The sequence below is a fragment of the Acomys russatus genome, chromosome 17, assembly GCF_903995435.1.
Source record: "Acomys russatus chromosome 17, mAcoRus1.1, whole genome shotgun sequence".
NCBI lineage: Eukaryota > Metazoa > Chordata > Mammalia > Rodentia > Muridae > Acomys > Acomys russatus.
In genome coordinates, this window is record NC_067153.1 from 41,767,053 (window position 1) to 41,786,323 (window position 19,271).

Sequence of the window (19,271 nt, forward strand, 5' to 3'; positions counted from 1 at the left end):
CCCCGCCCCCCAAGCTCTATCCCCAAGTAGGTCAAGTATGAGGTGACCCTGTGGTGCCATGAGGTACTTGGGCTCTGGGAAATGCTGGATACCTCCCCTACCAATACCCTTTGCGGGCTGTGGATCAATGGAAGGGCATCAGTCTCCTGACCCAGAGTCACTTCCAGGGTGGGGACAGCCTCCAGAAGAGAGAGGACCGGACAGCAGCTCAAGAACCCCCAGCTAAGCTAGGCCAGGGTTGTAGCTTAGTGGTAGTCTAACACCTGCCAGGACTTGGGTTTTATCTTAGAACTAGGGGAAAACCAAACCAAAACAACAATGACAAAAGAAAAAAACAAAACAAAAAACACCAGTGTTCTTGTTGTTCTTGTTTTGTTTTATTTTGTTTTGGTTTTTGGCTAACTTTAGTCACATAGGCACTTCCTGACCTTAGCTGATAGTTGACTTTTTCTAAAACGTTGACCTCATGTCTGGAAATACCTGGCCAGCTCTTTGCATCACGCTGTGCTTGCCAAAGGACCTGGGTGACTTGGTCATGTGATCTAGCACCCTTGTGTTCACCTCTGAGCTATAGGGGACAGACTAGAACCTCCAGCTGGACCCGTGCCACCTGTGTGTCAGAGCACCTCTGTGAGCCTTGATTGCCTCCCTCGAAACTGGTGTTAACTTGAGCTGAGTAAGGGGAGCTATAGGTTTAGAAAGCTAGACACTTTGGGATGACCCAACGGACTCTCTTACATGGTGTACCCCAAGTCTCAGCATTTTAGATTCAGACTGGATAGATCAACAGAGAAAACAAAATTATGGGTTTTTTTTGACATTTTTATTTGTATATGCATGTGTCTACATGTTTGTGTGTGTGTGTGTGCCCAGGTGTGTGGGTACACATGGAGAAAAGAGGTTGGTGCTAGTTTCTTCTTCAGTCACTGTCCACATAATTTTCAGAGACAGGGTCTTGCTGTGACTGGAGCTGGCTAATTCAGCTACACTGCTGGCCAGTGAGCAGCAGGAATCCCTCTGTCTTCACCTCCCTAGCACATAAAATCATGCTTTGGTCTGGGACATTCAGACACAGGGCTTCATGCTTGGTGGCAGCCCTTCCTTTGCTTTTGTTTTTCTTTACAAGAGATGGAGACTGTATAGCCCACCCACGCTGATCCTAAACTTGCAGGCTCACTGGATCTTCCTGCCTCAGTCTTCTGAGTAGTTGGGATAGGGTATACATCACCACCTATGGCTGGAAACTTGCTTTGTTTGTTTGTTTTTTGAGACGGAATTTTTCTGTGTAATAGTTTTGGCTGTCCTTGAACTGGATTTGTAGACCAGGCTGACCTCACAGCGACCCACTTGCCTCTGTCTCCCAAGTGCTGGGATTAAAGGCGTTCGATACTACACTGGGCTTCTTCAGTTCTCTCTCTCTCTCTCTCTCTCTCTCTCTCTCTCTCTCTCTCTCTCTCTCTCTCCTCCTTGGTAGAAATTTGCATTTTATGAGCACCACAAAGAGTATAAAATTTAGGGTCCTTGAAACATTGACCAACACTATATAATAAGAATTAGAAATTGCATGTGAGCTGGGCTTGGTGGCACACGCCTGTAATCCCAGGACTCAGGGAGGCAGAGGCAGGTGGATTTCTCTGAGTTTGAGGCCAGCCTGGTCCACAAATCGAGTCCAGGACAGCCAAGGCTACACAGAGAAACCCTGTCTCAGGGGGAAAAAAAAAAAAAAAAAAAAGATAAAATATAAAGGAAAAAAAAAAAAAGAAAGAAAGAAAAAAGAAAAGTGGGTAGACAGCGTTGTCTGGACAGATGAGGGCTAGGGTCTACATGGGGCCCACCAGTTATCAGGTTCCTGTCCCCCATTCTTTCCCAGGCCCCACCTAGAGAATCAGCCACTGTAGCTCACCTGCAATGGAGGAAGTGGCTATGAATGTCCCAGGTGTACATTTTGAAGCCAGCACATCTGCCAAGAGCCACTGTCTGAGCTGCTGTCACCCTGGGAAGATCCATGGAGCAAGACACCAGGTAAGCTGGCTTTGTCTAATGGTAGCTGGTTTGGAACGTGGAGTCATTGGTGGGTTTGGCCGCGCAGTTGCTGGAGGATGCTTCCCTCTGAGCCGTGTGGTGGTCGGTGTGTGGTAATATTCCTACATGCTGTCTACTTTTCAGGGATCTTGTGTTTATTTATTTATTTATTAAACAAGATCTTACTGTGTAACCTTTGCTGCCCTGGAAACTCACTCTGTAGACCTGGCTGGCCTCAAATTCAGAGATATGCCTGCCTCTGTTTCTCAAGTGCTAGGATTAAAGACACATGCCAATACTGCCTGGCACACCTGCCTTACTTAAAGAAAATTTCTTTCTTTCTTTTTTTTTTTTTTTAAGATTTATTTATTTATTATAGATACAGTGTTTTGCTTGCATGTGTGCCTGCACGCCAGAAGAGGGCACCAGATCTCATTATAGATGATGGTTAATGACCCACCATGTGGTTGCTGCGAATTGAACTCAGGACCTTTGGAAGAGTAGGCAGTGCTCTTAGCCTCTGAGCCATCTCTCCAGCCCTTAAAGAAAAATTTAAATTATATTTATTTACTCATGAGTGTCTGAGTGCCATGATGCACTTGTAGAGATCAGAGGACAATTTGTGGGAGTCACGTCTCTTCTTTTACCACGTGGGTCCCAGGGATTGAACTCATGAGTTGTGTGGTTGCCCAGTGAGGCATCTTACCAGCCCATGCTTTTAGGATTTTTTTTTTTTTTTTTAACCATAGGCTCATCTAATCTATGCCTTGCTTGGCTACTCTTTTGTTTTGTTTTGAGTCAGGGTTACACTTTGTAGACCTGGTTGGCCTGGAACTCACCATGTAGACCAGGCTAGTCCTAAACTAGAGAAAGTTGCATGCCTCTGCTTCTTAAGTGCTGGGATTAAAGGCATGCTTCACCAAATGATTATGATTTAGACATTATAATGCAATAGAGCTTTGGGGGGGCATTAAACTAAATGAAGAAAGGCCGGGTGTGAGGATACATGCCTTTAATCCCAGCTATTGGAGGCCGAGGCAGGAGGTTTTGCATAGTTTGACCAACTTGAGCTATATAGTGAATTCTAGGCAAGCCTGAGCTACAGAATGAGACCCTATCTCAAAACACAAAGAAAACAAGCTACAAAAGCTACTAAAAGAGCACAGTCCTTACATTGCTGTCTGTCACAGGCACTGCCCTAGGATTCCCATCTTTTGGAGGAGCTTCTTTGCCAGATGTGAGAGGCATTAAACATGGCTGGTACCCACCACACACTTGTCTCCTCAGATGTTGGAGTGAAAGAGGAGTCATTTTCTCACTGTGCAGTCAATGTGGGCAGATGCCAAGCTTCAGTTACACAAACATGGAACCTGTGACTCTCCAAGGCCCCTTCAGCCTCGAGCGCCTGTGTGCCTGTCATTCCCAGAAGAGCCTAAGATGCCTCTTAGCCTGGCAGCCAGCTGCCCATTGAAAGATTGGTCTCCATTCATCTGGAGTAGGCAGGCCTGCGCTGTATTCCCTATACCTACAACGTGACCTGGGGCCATCGAAGGTCTCCTGCTAATTCTCAGTGCTGCAAAGAGCACAACAGTCCTTTTATTCTGGGTGCATGGCACTGCTTAGCCCAGGACACAGGGAGCTTACAAGATGTTAACTTCCTCTTCTCCCACTTCCTGCCCTGAAACTACACTCTGGGAGTTCTTTCTACCAGAGCAGAGCTCCTATGCAAATGGCTTTCTCTGAGCTGAAGGGGAGATGGCAGGCCTAGGCCAGAGAATTATGGATTCAGCCAGAGCTGAGGTCTAGCCTCAGCCCCACCATTTCCCAACCAAGAGTTTGGATCAGCTTCTGTAATCATTCAGAAATGAATAGTTGCTTGAACTGAGCTGGTGTTCTAGGGCAGCGATGTTAAGAGAGGCTGTGACATCACTGGCTCCAGGGGGCTGGTGATTTAGTCAAACACGAGGGGAGGAAGGAAAGGTCCATGGAAATGGCTGTTTCATCATGGTTATGATCCAGGCCACAAAGTTGTCAGGCCACGGGGGAATTTCTCCAAGTACCTTTGGTAGCTTGCTGAAGGCTTCCCAGTGAAGCTGGGGAGAAGACAAGAGAAGGTGGTGTGGTGTGGTGTGCACACAGGTTGGTTTTTTGTTTTGTTTTAAGATTTATTTATTATTATGTATACAGTGCTCTGCCTGCATGTATACCTGCAGGCCAGAAGAGGGCACCAGATTACATTGTAGATGGCTGTGAGCCACCATGTGGTTGCTGGGAATTGAATTTAGGACCTTTGGAGGAGCAGTCAATACTATTAACCTCTGAGCCAGCTCTCCAGCCCCACAGGTTGTTTTTGTTTTGTTTTGTTTTGTTTTTGTTTTTGTTTTTTGTTTTTCAAGACAGAGTTTCCCTGTGTAGCTTGACTGTCCTGGACTCGCTTTATAGACCAGGCTGGCCTCAAACTCACAGCGATCCACCTGCCTCTGCCTTCTGAGTGCTAGGATTAAAGGCATGCACACAGGTTTTGAGGCAGAAAGGATGAGGTACATTGGAGGGCTGGAGATTGGTCACTGTGAAGGAAAGCCACCAGATGGAGGATGGAGAAGTGAGTGGGGTCATGTCCTTCGGTTCTTGGACATGCTGAGCATTTTAGATTCCATCTCAGTTGTCAGGAGGTGACACTAGGATTTTTAAAAAAAGAGAGCGACTAACACAATCCTGTTTTCATTTTCTGTGTTACTGCGGTTGCTGGGAAAAGTGTAGGATGCAGGAAGGGGAGAAGGGAACAGGGAGATGCTACAAGTATGCATTTGGTCCAGAGATGATGGTGACCTTGAGATGGGGATGAAGAAGTGCTCAGCCCCCAAAGCCCGTTTTTATTATCATGTCCCAAGCACAGAGACTTGTGTCCTTCCTAGTGTTGGGTCCCAGCGCTTCCTCAGTGATCTTCCCGTGTCTTCAGAACTGAGTGGAGTTTCACAAGCAAAGGTTACTTCTGAAACAAATGGGATGTGGCTCCAGTGTCCCTTGTAAGCAGTGAAGCATCTCCCCATCCTCCTGGGGAGGGGGCCACAGGCTGGCGTGTGTCCCCAGCTCTCTGGTTGCTCATCTCCATCTCATGGGCCACCTCTGTCTCCTTTTACTTGAAATTAAAAACTGGCTAGGGGCTGGGCATAGTGACACAGGCCTTTAATCCCAGCACTTGGGCGGCAGAGGCAGATGGACCTCTATGAGTTTAAGGCCAGTTTGCTCTACAGAGTAAGTTCCAGGAAATCCAGGGCTACACAGTGAAACTCTGTCTCAAAAAACAAACAGCCAGGCGTGGTGGTGCATGCTTTTAATCCGCTTTTAATCTCAGCACTCAGGGAGGCAGAGGCAGGTGGATCGCTGTGAGTTTGAGGCCAGCCTGGTCTACAAAGTGAGTCCAGGACAGCCAGGGCTACACAGAGAAACCCTGTCTCGAAGAAAAAAAAAAAATTAAAAGGTGGAAAACAACAGAGGAAGACACCAGTGTCACTCTTTAATCTTCACATGCACACATGTTTGTGTGCACCCAACACACACACACACACACACACACACACACACACACACACACACACAGAGCGAGAGAGAGAGAGCGCTAACCCTAGTGTTAGGGATGTAGGTTAGAAGTAGGACAGTTGCCTCACATGAACAAGCCCCTGACTTTCGTTCCCAACATAGCACGAAACAAGTCAGGGTTTTGCCTGGCCCTTCCCAAGCCTCTCCTGGACCTTTCTGGCTGCTTCCCTGTGCCCCATTCCATGACACCCCAGGTTAGGTAGGAGGCAGCAGATGAAGACTCTCTACTGCCTTCCCAGAGAGCCGGGCCCCATGCTTGCCCTGCCTGTACTGTCCACTGTCATAGCAGGGAACCAACTGTAGCCAGTGCCCCACCTGGCCCCAAAGGAGTCTGGAATCTTGACCCCATCTTGTGTTCCTACCTTCCAATCTAGAAATTGCAGACACATGGAACACAAACCAGTCTATATTTAAAAGCATCGCTCGTAGGGCTGGAAGGATGGCTCAGTGGTTGAGAGCACTGGCTGCTCTTCCAGAAGACCTGGGCTCAGTTCCCAGCACCCACATGGCAGCTCACGGCTGTGTGTAACTCCAGTTCCAGGGCTTCTGATACCCTCACACAGATATACATGCAGGCAAAACACCAATGCACATAAAATAAAAATGAATTACACACACACACACACACACACACACACACATTATGTATATTATATATGTGAGCATCACTGGCCTGAGGTCCCAGTTAGGTCCTCATTCCACCTGCCACAGGGACAGCCTCAGGGACGGGCCTAAGCTTGTCTGTTCATGGCTTCAGCTACTCTGGAATATGTGGAAATGTCACTGGCCACAATGTGTCTCCTACCCTGCTGGAAATGACTAGCTGCTGGTTTCTTGGGATCTCCCGTTTCTGGAATCCGTATGCTCCAGGCACACCCGAGTCTGCATCCTGGGGGAAGTTGAGCTCAGGGAAGTCACACAGTTTTGAACAGGCCATGGCCAGGTTTGGAGAGAGGGAAGACGGATTGGGTGGAAGGGCCTTGCCTTATGCTACGGCCACACAGATCTTCAGAATCTACTTCTTGTCACCCTCCCTCCTGACCTGCCCTTTTTAGACAGGGTCTTTCTATGTAGCCCAGGCTGGCTTTGAACTCATAACCATCCTATCATAGTGCTGGCACTGCAGGTGTACATCACCACATCTGGATACTTTATTTATGCTTTATGGTATTTAATATTATTCTACCAATTTAACATTTATAAGATTCTACTTAATATTGTCTATTGGTTTTTGTCACCTCATGTAATTCTCCTCATGTCCCCTAGGGGGTGGCTGTAGTTATCGTCACAGTTTTATAGGTGAAGTAATTGAGGACGAGTCACCTTGCCAAAGTCTTGGTCACACCTCTGCCTCCTTTTCATAGCGACTAAGGCCCAGAGACGGGAAGGCACTGAGTGAGGTCATTCATCTGGGATGTGACCCAGGTCTGTCTGTAGCTAGAGACTGTGACACTGACTAGGCAGGAAATCAGAGCTGGGGACTGACCACTGGACAAGTTCATGTGAAAGGGGGCCGGACATGGGCCTAAGAGTGAAAGCAAGAACCAAATGTCGTGTCCTCCTGAGGGGCAGGGGAGGGAGGAGAAGGGTCATGCTGGGTAAGGCCTTTGGAAGTTCAGGGACCCGGGAGTCTGCTCCCTTCTTCATGCCATGCGGTCCCCTGGGTGGCCGAGGCGCCAAGCCGGGCTGTGGATCTGACACCTCCTGCTGCCTGGCTCTGATCAGATTCGGGCGGTGGAGCAGGTGTGAAACCGAATCCCAGATGGCCCTTCTTTGGCCTGGATATGGCTGCCGACCCCTCGTTCCTTCCTCAGCACAGCCTGGCCTTGCTCATAGTGGCTTTCTTGAATCCTAGAGCACCTCTGCCCACCCAGGACATTGCCTGGGCTACAGTCTCTGTCCCAGTCGCCGGGCTCCAGGGTCCCCAGGGAGACTCCCACCAGGCCTGCTCTCAGGTGAGCTACCAGGATCGGGTTCCTTCGGTTTCATGTCCTGCATTGTTCTTGGCTGGGGCCTGGCTTATGAAACAGTAATGAGGGGCCCTGCTCCCGAGGCTGGCCCCTCTAAGGTTTCTGCTGCCTGGAACACTGCAGCTACTACAGCCCAGAGTCGGGGCCTGGGAGGGTGGCAGCATGGGGGCCTGAGCCGGAGCCCCCCGGGAAAGAGGGTGCTGACAGCCGCCAGCTGCCACTGCCGGAGCCCGCTGCCCAGGTAACCTGAGAGGAGGCGGGGCACAAGGTGCCATGGCCCTGTCTCCCACCACCAGGGGAGGGCCCTGCCATTCTGGCAGGTGGAGGGAATGGGGGGGGCCTTCTTTGAGGGGAGCATCCATTCCTTCTGGCTGAGACCAGTACTAGCCTTTCCAGGTGTGGCCCGGCTGTGGGCAGTGCCAAGGGTTGTGACCCTCTGTTTTGGACCCCTGTCTGTCCTGTAGGGGAGAGAGCTCTTACATTTCTTCTAGATCTTGCTGGGCTCCCCCCTTCAGACCCCTCTTCCATTCCAAGCTAGGCCAATCTTCTTCTTCCCTCTTGTCTTCTGTATGCAAAGGTGCTCAGGGGCCTTTGGTGCAGTTGACTTCTCAGGAATGCACACATGCATATGTGCTTACATGATCGTGCACACATATGTGCATTAGTGTAGCTGACAGGTCTGCACACATGCAACTGGGCGCATATTCCTCAACAGTGATGTACACATGAATCCCCAAGCCACAGGTATTTATATATACATGTACCTGTCCCCAGACCCATGTATGTATACATGTGTGCATATACACTCCAGGTGCCTTGCCCGATCACTCTCACCTGGGTCCCCAGGGCTCCTCTAGCTGATAGGATGGTAGATCTCCTTGAGGAGGGAGATCAGAGGAGATGACTTCTGCAGACACCCACCAGTCAGAGCTGGGAGGGGCTGTCTGGGGGAGGGGGATGGGGAGTCCCACGTGGGCCTGAGCTGTCTCCTTTCTCCAATGCGGGCCCAGGAGCCTCAAAGCCCTTCCAGTGCCGAGGCACCTTACTGCGACCTGCCCCGCTGCCCATCAGCCCCGCAGGACCCACTCTGCACCACCACTACCTGTGCTGGCCAGTCTGCGGAAGGCCTTGGCCTCAGGCAGGGGCCTCAGAGGTGGGTAGAACCCCAGGTTTCAGGGACAGGCTCCCGGGGGGCTGGGGGAATGCCTACACCCTCCTTACATGCAACTCTTCATGATGTCAGCGTCCATCTACAGTGGGTGGCATGGGTCATGTGATCAGCCCACAATGTCTGGGCACAGAGGGCTTTGGTTATGGTCCTTGGGGGTCTGTGGAAAGCTCACATTTTTCTGTCCTTGTTTTGCCTGAGTCTCTGACCCTGACATTGGCTGTCTTTCCTGGTGGCCCTACTCCTTCCCATAATTCCGTGGGATAGGGGATAGCTATGTCCTTCTCCTGGCCCCTGTGTAAGGCTTTAAAAGATTGAAGGAGCTGGGTGTGGTTGGTAGCAGATGGATGTAATACCAGAACTCAGGAAGTAGAGGCAAGAGGATTTGGAACTCAAGGCTAGCTTGAGTTACATAGCTAGACTCTGTCCCCTAAGTCCTCCAGAAGGTTTAATGGTCCTCTCAGCCAGGGCACCTGCTGTGTCACTCCTGCTTGAGTGGGTCCCCAGGCTTAGAGATTCCCTCCGGTCCAGGCCCGAACTGACCCCAAGTTGCCTACTGGGGTCATGAGAACCTGAGAGGCCATGGCTTGAGGGTCCTGAGGCTGGCTCCCACTTTCACATCTGCTGTGATGGGCTATTCCTTTGGCGTGCTATTCCATCTTTTTATGTTTCACTTTTCCTGTTTGTAAAATAAGAGCGGCTGAGACTGTAGCTCAGTGACAGGCGGCTGGTGTGCCTAAGAACCTGGGTTTGAGTTTCGTACTGCAGAAATAAAACTTAAAAAAAAAAATGCTGTACCAAATCCTCATCATTTTAAGAAGAAAAAGAAAGAAAAAAGAAAAAGGAGGCTCTGACAGTCAATGTATTTCAGGACATCTGGGACAAATTAGTAGACTCTTTCCTGCAGGACTTGTCAGAGCATTGGATAGTGTCATCATTCCTTAGTATTTTATAATTTTTGTTGTGGGCCTAGCCTTTAACAGCTGAGCCCTCTCCGGCCCTCCTTACTATTTTATAGGCCTGAGGTCACTTTGGGAATACTGTGATCCCTAAGCCACAGGGACCACTTTTGCAAAATGCCCTTACTTCCATAGCTCCTCCCTCTGGCTTGCTCCCCCCCCCCCCCCCCCCCCCCCCTTCCACTGTTTTAACAGCCTTCATCTACCAGCCTGGCGCTGTGTCCCCACACCTGCTCACTGAAGTGGGCCTGGCACTGTGGCCTTGGCCAGGCTCCTGACCCCTCAGAGCCCGGTTTCTTAATCTATTCGGTGGAACACAGCCCCATGGGGGGCTGCTATGGCTCTAGGAGGTGGCCTGTGTAGAGCCCAGTCCAGGAGCCCTCAGCACTGGCTTCCTGTGTCTGGGGAGACCCCTGGCTTGGTGTGAACACACCCATGTGTACCTGGGTGGGCAAAGCTCAGTATCTGACTCTGTTACCTTGCGGGGGGGGGGGGGGTCGCAAAATCATGGATCATTCTCATCTCTCAGGGGCCGTTCCCCAACAGCAGCTCCCCCTGCAGCTGGCCCTGCAGCTGCCCCAGGGAACAGATCCCAGGACCCTGAGGCGGTACCCTATTTGGAGGGCCTGGCCTGTGGTAGCTGTGACGACAAGGAGGGCCCCAGCTCTGAAACCAGCTCCAGCCACAACAGCAATACCCCTCATGATACCAGCGATTCCTCTTCTGTGGTGAGCTGAGGGCCAGGGTCTGGGAACAAGAACAGGGTCATCTCGTGGGGACAGGAGCACTAACCGTCCAGTGGAGGGCTGAGCCTCTCACTGCAAAACACTTGGCCAAACTAGTGCCTTCCCTGCTGGGAGGGCGGGGCTTCTGCTGGGCCGGCTCTGGGTGGGGATGGGGGGGGGGGGGAGGACCGGGTAGTGAAGGCAGGTGGTGGGAGGAGTTTCAGTCCATAGGGACTTTGAATGAGTCACCAGCTGGCTCAGGGCTGAGGTACTCAGAGCAAGCATGAGGCTAGCTCCAGCTCTGCCCTGGCCACACGCTCTTGAGTCCATAACCAGTCCTGGTGTTGATTTCCAAAGACAGAGGAACAGGGATGGGCTCAGGAGCTGGCAGAGGCTGGCAGGAGAGAGGAGCCAAGAGAGTGTCCCTGTCTTTATGCCTTCACACTTTCAGACCTGTCCTACAAGACAACCTACACCCCGCTCCAAAAAAGGCGATGACAGAAAAGAATGGTTCCACATAACAGCCGATTGTGTTCACATATGTGGCAGGTGCCATGCAAAGGTCTCAGTGGGTATGAGGCCAGGAAAGGCTCTCCAACACCCTCTAAGCTAGAAGCTGCTATGGCCCAGAGAGGGAGGCAACTCACTTGAGACCACATAGCTGGGAAGTGGTGGACCTAGGATTTGAACCTATTTTTCTCATCTGTGTGTCTTTGGCCCAGCTTTTGGCCCAACCATGGCTGTGTCTCCTCAAGACAGACAGAGGGAAGGTTAGCTGACTTGTCATTTGGTGAGGGCCCCACACAGGCAGTAGGGGTGCGCTTAAAAACCTGTTTTTCTACCCTTCAGGCTGGATGTACAGGTCCAGGGTCCTCTTCTCTCTAACAAGCTCTTTCCTCTCCCAGTAGGATTGGGACACCATTGAGAGGCCAGAGGTGGTCCCCAACGGGGACAGACTCACCGCGATGATCCCGAGGAAGCCTCAGGAGACGCTAAGAGCTGACAGTGCTCGAAAGGTCACCAGGTCCCCAGTCAGAGGAGATACAGCAGGCCAGAAAAAGGAGGGTGAGTTCTTCTAGGCTGGTCTTATGACCACAAGGTACTGATGGCTCTGGGCCGCCCCGCAGCCAGCCCTGGCTGGGTTTCCTTTGAGGGACCGAATCTTTTTATTTAAATTAATTTGTTTTTATTTTATGTGCAGTGATGTTTTGCCTACATGTATGTCTATGTGAAGGTGTCAAATCCTCTGGAATTGGAGTTACAGACAGCTGTGAGCTGCCATATGGGTGCTGGGAACTGAACCTGGGTCCTCTAGAAGAGCAGCCGATGCTCTTTATTGCTGAGGCATCTCCCCATCACCAAGGGCTCGGATCTTTTTTGGCGGTGGGGTGGGGGCAGGGGTTGAGACAGGGTTTCTCTGTTTAGCTCTGGCTGTTCTGGCTGTTTTAGAACTCACTTTGTAGACCAGGTTGGCCTTGAACTCAGAAAGAGCTGCCTGTCTCTAGCTCTCGAGTGCTGGGACTAAAGGTGTGTGCCACCACGCCAGGCTGTATGCCTCCATTCTTAGTCAAACCCTTTTCCAATAATAGTGTGATGCCCACCAGAGGGGCCACTCTGTGTCCTGCAGAAGAAGAGCACATCTTTCCTGTGACTACGGTTAAAGTCTCAGAAGGGATTGTCACAGGGAGCACTGTCTGTGAACTCAATGACTAAGTCTGGCCTCCTCTGCAAATCCCATAGCCTGAGCTAGGAGGAGGGGAGAGTCCCCAGAGGAAGTCAGGGAGCTGTTCTGAGAATGGGGGAGGCAATCTCTGTCGTGCCAAGTCCATGGAGGCTAAGGAGGTTGGTCAGTGTCTTGCTGGGATGTGAATCCAGTATGGCGGGCACCATTTTCTGGCTCTGGTGTCTCTCTTCAGTATGGTCAGGAGTTGGGGCTAAGATACCCACCAACTCCCTTTCCTGATGGTAGTCCTGGCTTCTCCTGGTGCCTGCAGTGGTCCCATTAATATGCACATGTGAAGTTGGGGTATTTTGGGGGTCTCAGGAGGAGTCAGCATGGATCCTTGCCCTAGAAATCTCAGCATCACTGGGCATGGTGGTGCACGCCTGTAATCCCAGCACTCAGGAGGCAGAGGCTGTCAGATCTTCATGAGTTCAAGGCTAGGCTGGTCTACAAAGCAAGTCCAGGACACCCAGGGCTACATAGAGAAACCCTGTCTCGAAAAAAAAAAAAAAAAAAAGAAAGAAAGAAAGAAAGAAAGAAAAAAAAGGCTTAGCATCCAACAAAACAGACAGACAACCCCAGTGGTCCAGGACAGAGGAGGAGCAGACATACACATAAGATGGGTACTGGGTTGCACAGGACAGAAGAGCCATTTGGACCAAGGAGAGCAGGGCAGGGAGGCAGGACTTTGTGGCCCGTTGGCAGCTGCGGTTTAAATGTGGGTAGGGTGCACAATAGGGTAGACTCGCCGAGGAGTTGGGAGTCTTGTCTCTAAGCCTAGTTTAGGCAGGGGTGAGAAATGATGGCATTGAACCTATGCCTTGGGATGGTGCTGGCTGTGAAGTCAGAACGTACTGGAGCACAGTGCGGTCTGAATACAGTGAGGCAGGAGGACGAGAGGCCAGGTGAGCTCATGGTAGCCACCTAGTAACATTGGTTCAGCCCAGACTTGTCACCAGCTGATGCTGATGCAGAATCCCTGAGACTGGGGAGCTTTGCAGGTGCTGTGGCAGCCAAGAGGTCACTCACTGCTCTCCTGACCTGATGCCTGGGGACAGGATAGCACACAGAGCCTCATTATTTCCCTTTCAAATTCCTGATGGTAAAATGCTCCTGCTGGGTGTGGGGGTGCGTGCCTGAAGTGAGCTTTGGACTCACAGGACAAGTGTAGCTGAGGCTAGGCTGGAATCCCTGATCCTCCCGTCTCTGCCTCCTCTGTGCTGAGATTGCAGACAGGCCCCCACACAGCCAGGGTTTGCTTTCTTGCTCTTGAATGTGGGTGGTATCTTCTTTGTGACCTACTTAGCCAGAATCTGTGGCCACTGTCCACCTGGTGGCCACTTGCTACATTGCAGTGAGGGGCTGAGATGCTACTAGGCACATCCCAGATAGTACAGCTCACTGGGGGAGGGGGTGGCGCAGGACACAGATTGCCTAAGCACAACTGTGTACCTGTCACACACAGAGGCCTGGTCCTGTGAGAGCCAGGTTCCTAGGTCATCTTGATGGGTGAGGTGGCAGGAGACAGCTCAGCCAGGATATGGCACAAAGGGTAAGGCAACTGCAGGTGAGGCAGAACCCAAACCAGAGGTATGTGTACTACACACCTACTGTGTGCTGCATACCTACTATGTGCTGTGCGTCTCCTGCAAATCTCAGAGGTACCATGGGAATGCAAGGCCCTGTCACGCAATGCTGCTGGGAGAAGAACAGGTTATCGAGAAAACAAGCATGAAGAAGGACATGGATGGCCACCGCTGGCCAGGGGACCTAGCAGACAAACATGGAAGGGTGCTTCAGACAGAGGCAGCAGCAAGAACAGCGGCCCTGGGGTTGTAAGGCTCCTGTATTGTGTTGGAGGACCTCAAAGAGTGGGTGCTAGGCCCTGGAGAGTGGACAAGGAGGGTGTAGGGGAAGGAGACCATTCCTGCACGGCCTGAGTTTTATTCCAAGCCCAACAGGGAACCCCTGGAGGGTATTTTCCTTCTTTTCATTTTGAAATAATCTTAGATTTGCCAAGATGGTAGCTATAGTGGCTATTGGGTTCTTTGCTCAAGTGTCTCTGATGTTAGCTTCACACACAAACGTATGCAGAGGCTGGAGTTGGGGTTTTAACATTGAGCTGGGTGTGGTGGTACGTGCCTGTCATCCTAGCACTTGGGGAGGCAGAGGCAGGCTGATCTCTGTGAGTTCAAGGTCAGCCTGGTCTACAAAGCAAGTCTAGACAGCTAAAGCTACACAGGCAAACGCTGTCTTGAAAAAAAAAAATCTTGTTATGTAACCCTGGCTGGCTTCAACTTTGCAGATGCTGTGGCAGTCTCAACTTTGCGGCAATCCTCCTGCATCCCCCAATCTCTCAAGTGCTAAGGGTACAGTCTCTCACTGTGGTTAGTCATCTGGTCTCTGGTCCTCCCTTCTGTGACATCTTCCTGCCTCTCCTTACTTGCTTGCCCCTCAACAGTTTTGAGCAGGGCCAACCTAGTCACCTAGCTTTGTTGGAGGAATGATGACACAGGGCACAGAGCACTCAAACCAGGGGTCCTACTGAGATTATATGAGCAAGGAATGACAGTAACCTTGGGTAGGGACTGGAGATGAGAGAAGCACATGGTTTTAGAAGACATCCCCAGAGCTGGGAGTTCTGATGTCAGGGCCACCAGCCACCAGCATAGCAAGGTTAGAGGGGATAGGGCTGTGTGTGAAAAGACTAATGTCTTCATGAAGGCTTACTACTGCATGCGGAGGGACCGGACACACACAGCTGGTGGCTAAGGGATTGAGAAGGGTGAAGGTTTGACCCCAGGTTCATGCCAGCCAGGAACATGATGTGGTCATTGTTGAGGGCAGTCCCTTCATCCCTCAGACCAGCACCCTGTGACACCCTCGAGGTTCCTAAAGTGTTAGTTATTTTATATCCAACAAAGGAAAAAAATTTGGGAGAGGGGCGTCAGTTTTGAGACAGGGTTTCTCTGTGTAGGCCTGGCTGTCCTGGCTTCACTATGTAGACCAGGCTGGCCTCAAACTCACAGAGATCTGCCTGCCTCTGCCTCCCAAGTGCTGGGATTAAAGGCGTGTGCCACCACGCCCCGCAGTAGTATGATGGCTGGTCAAAAAGGCTCTGTGGTCAGGGGGCACCTAGGGCAGTGGTTCTCAACCTTCCCAATGCTGTGACCCTTTGATACAGGTTCCTCCTGTTGTGGTGAACCCCAGCCATAAAATTATTTTCATTGCTACTTCATAACTGTAATCTTATCAATCGTAATGTAAGTGTCTGTTTTCCAATGGTCTAAGGTAACTCCTATGAAAGGGTCGTTCTACCCTAGATATTCAGTGCAGTCTCCCCTCCCCGCATGTGCCCTCTCTCTTTAAAAGTTTCTTTATTTGGGCTGGGCGTGGTGGCACATGCCTTTAATCCCAGCACTCAGGGAGGCAGAGGCAGGCAGATCACTGTGAGTTTGAGGCCAGCCTGGTCTACAAAGGGAGTTCAGGACAGCCAAGGCTACACAGAGAAACCCTGTCTCAAAAAACTGAAAAAGTTTCTTCAATTTTTTGTGCATGAATGTGAATTTACATACGTGCATGTGTACACATGCCAAGGTGCTTGTGTGGAAGGCAGAAAACAGCCTCCTGGAATCAGTTCTCTCTAGAGAGTGAGCCCTTGGAGATTGAACTCAGATTATCATGTTTAGCCACAAGCACACTTCCCTGCTGAGCCATCTCACTGGCCCTTGATTGCTTTCTCCTTTTCAGTCCCTCTGGGACCCCAGTTCACGGGATAATGTTGCCCACATCTCAGCCAGGCCTTTCTTTTTCAATTAACCCAATCTAGAAACAGCCTCATACATATGCCTGGAGGTTTGTCCCTTGGGTGAATATATCTTGTTGACAATGTTAACTGTCACATGCTATAACCTGGTTAGGTGCGGATTCTGCTTTGTGCTAGAGCTGGCTTCCCTTGCAGACACCCAGGTGCCCATTTGCCAGCAGCCCGCACTATCCATGCACATTTACAGCCCCATGGGATGAATCTCTGGGGAAGGAGGAGTAGGAAGAATCCTTATGTGTAGGTGTAGGCAGAGGCACTATGCCCTGGCACCCATGAAAGAGAGTTCTTAGAAATTGGGGTGATTTGTGGGTATCTGATCCAGGAAGTAGGAGCGAGGAGACAAAGTCATCAGACAGCTGCTCCTGGTCCACCTCTCTCTCCCTCTGGGGTCATTGCTCTCCACAGCTTTGATCTCCTTTGACATGTCCATGACCGTCTCACTCTGGCACCATTTGGTAGGTCATTATGAATCCCTGGCCTGGCAGTGGAGGGTTACCTAAGTTGATCTCAGCCTGAGTAGGAAGGGTGTATCTCTTTGGAATGGACACTAAAACCTATTAGAAGCAGGCTGGGGGCTACCCTGGTTTTCTGTTGTGCCTGGATTCCTCTCCTCGCCTTAAACTTTCTTATCTCTCTCCAGATTGTGGCAGTGGTGGACAGGGCACTGGCCAGCACTGGGCAAAGCTGCGGGCAGAAAGTGGCTACTTCTCCTTAGAGCGACATCGCTCAGGGCAAACCCAGGCTTCCACTGGAACACCACCAAGTGTACCTCGGACCACCACCCAGGCTTCTTCTGCTCAAAGGGATGTTTTCCAGGCCACTTCTGCACAGGAAACCCCCCAAGCCTCCTCTCTGTCCCAAAACACCCAAAAGGACATCCCCAGGACCTTAGCCACCCAGCGGAGTACCCCTAGAACTTCCTCTCCTTCAAGAGTCTCCCAGTGGGACACTTCTAGAACCAAGTCCACTCAGCGAAACAGCACTCCATTTTCCTCTCCTGTCAGAGCCACACCAGAGACCCTCAAAACATCTATGCCACAAGACGGCCCCCATGTTACATCACCTTCATGTGCCCAAGACTGTTCTCTGAACAGAACCACCCAGCGGGACAACCCCAGGACTCCCTGTGCCCAAAGGGACAACCCCAGGACCTCCTCTCCCAACAGAACCACCCAGCGGGACAACCCCAGGACTCCCTGTGCCCAAAGGGACAACCCCAGGACCTCCTCTCCCAACAGAACCACCCAGCGGGACAACCCCAGGACTCCCTGTGCCCAAAGGGACAATCCCAGGACCTCCTCTCCCAACAGAACCACCCAGCAGGGACAACCCTAGGACTCCCTGTGCCCAAGGGACAATCCCAGGACCTCCTCTCCCAACAGAACCACCCAGCGGGACAACCCCAGGACTCCCTGTGCCCAAAGGGACAACCCCAGGACCTCCTCTCCCAACAGAACCACCCAGCGGGACAACCCCAGGACTCCCTGTGCCCAAAGGGACAACCCCAGGACCTCCTCTCCCAACAGAACCACCCATCGGGACAACCCCAGGACTCCCTGTGCCCAGAGGGACAATCCCAGGACCTCCTCTTCCAACAGAACCACCCAGAGAGATAATCCCAGGACTCCCTGTGCCCAGAGGGACAATCCCAGGACCTCCTCTCCCAACAGAACCACCCAGCAGGACAATCCCAGGACTCCCTGTACCCAGAGGGACAATCTCAGGACCTCCTCTCCCAACAGAACCACCCAGAGGGACAACCCCAGAGCTTCCTGCATACCTCCGAACACCCCAAGGACCCCTTCTACCCAAGGAGACAAGACTACAGCCTCCTGCAGCAAGTGGGAACATCTCCGAAGCGCCTGCACCCAACGAGACAACCCCAGGACCTCCTCTCAAGGCTGCACCCAAAAGGACAACCCAGGACCATCATCTCCCCGCCGTGCCACTCAGGGGAGTGGTTCCAGGAACCCTTCTCCCCACCGTACCAACAAAGATATCCCTTGGGCTTCCTTTCCCCTTCGGCCAACCCAGAGCGATGGTCCCCGGACCTCATCTCCATCCCGCACCAAACAAAACCAGGTGCCTTGGGCATCCATTTCTCTCCGGCCAACCCAAGGGGACAGGCCTCAGACCTCAGCTCCTACCAAGCCAGCCCAAAATGACCCTCCCCAGAACTATTGGCCATCCCTGGCCACCTCCTCCTCCTCCCACAACCCGGGCCATCTCAGTGTCTCTAGGACTTCATCACCTCTGAACCCAGCACCACGGGGGGCTCCTCAGACCTCTTCAGAGTCCTCTCAGCCACCATGTGCAGTGTGCATTGGGCACCGGGATGCACCTCGCGCCTCCTCACCCCCTCGCTATTTTCAGTATGACCCTTTCCCGTTTTTCCCAGATCCCCGCTCATCTGAGAGTGAATCACCCCACCACGAACCCCCGTACATGCCACCTGCGGTGTGTATTGGGCACCGTGATGCCCCCTGGGCCTCTTCACCACCTCGTCACACCCAGTTTGACCCCTTCCCCTTCCTCCCAGACATATCAGATGCTGAGAATGAGTCCCCCCAGCACGATCCCCCACAATTTCCCCCACCAGTGTGCATTGGGTACCGCGATGCCCCCCGGGCCTCTTCCCCACCACGCCAGTTCCCAGAGCCCTCCTTCTTCCAGGATCTCCCCAGGGCCAGCACAGAGAGCCTTGTCCCTTCCACAGACTCTATGCACGAGCCTCCCCACATCCCCACTCCTGTCTGTATTGGGCACAGAGACGCTCCCTCCTTCTCTTCCCCACCACGCCAGGCTCCTGAGCCTTCCCTCTTTTTTCAGGATCCTCCTGGGACCAGTATGGAGAGTCTTGTCCCTTCCCTTGACTCCCTGCATGGCTCCCAACTGCTGCCCTCCCAAGTATGCATCGGCCATCGGGATGCACCAAGAGCATCCTCTCCTCCCCGCCACCCACCCAGTGACTTAGGTCTCCTGGCACCCTCACCTCCACCAGGTAGCTCAGGCTCCCGGGGCTCAGTAGGCCCCGGGGAGACGAGACACAACTTGGAAAGGGAGGAGTACACCGTGCTGGCTGACCTGCCCCCCCCCAGGAGGCTGGCTCAGAGGGGGCCAGAGCCCCAGGCACAGGGCAGCACCGAGGGCCGAACCCGCAGCCCTGGCCGTGCAGAGGTGGAGCGCCTGTTCGGGCAAGAGCGCAGGTGAGCGCCAGGGCAGGGGCTGCCAGGTTGGCTGGGGAGGAAAACAGCTGGAAAATCCCAGAAGAAAGAGTT

General features: G+C 52.1%; 1 protein-coding gene across 1 annotated transcript in view; it reads left to right on the forward strand.

Moving 5' to 3' along the window:
• The first annotated feature begins 1,990 nt into the window (after window positions 1-1,990).
• Window positions 1,991-19,271, forward strand: part of Triobp (TRIO and F-actin binding protein) — a 57,132-nt gene continuing 39,851 nt past the window's right edge. Inside the window, 8 exon segments of the mRNA XM_051159946.1 lie at window positions 1,991-2,022; window positions 7,478-7,577; window positions 8,603-8,745; window positions 10,249-10,447; window positions 11,353-11,509; window positions 16,634-17,312; window positions 17,376-17,575; window positions 17,762-19,199. Coding sequence (XP_051015903.1) covers window positions 2,006-2,022; window positions 7,478-7,577; window positions 8,603-8,745; window positions 10,249-10,447; window positions 11,353-11,509; window positions 16,634-17,312; window positions 17,376-17,575; window positions 17,762-19,199 — 2,933 coding nt within the window. The 5' untranslated portion in view covers window positions 1,991-2,005.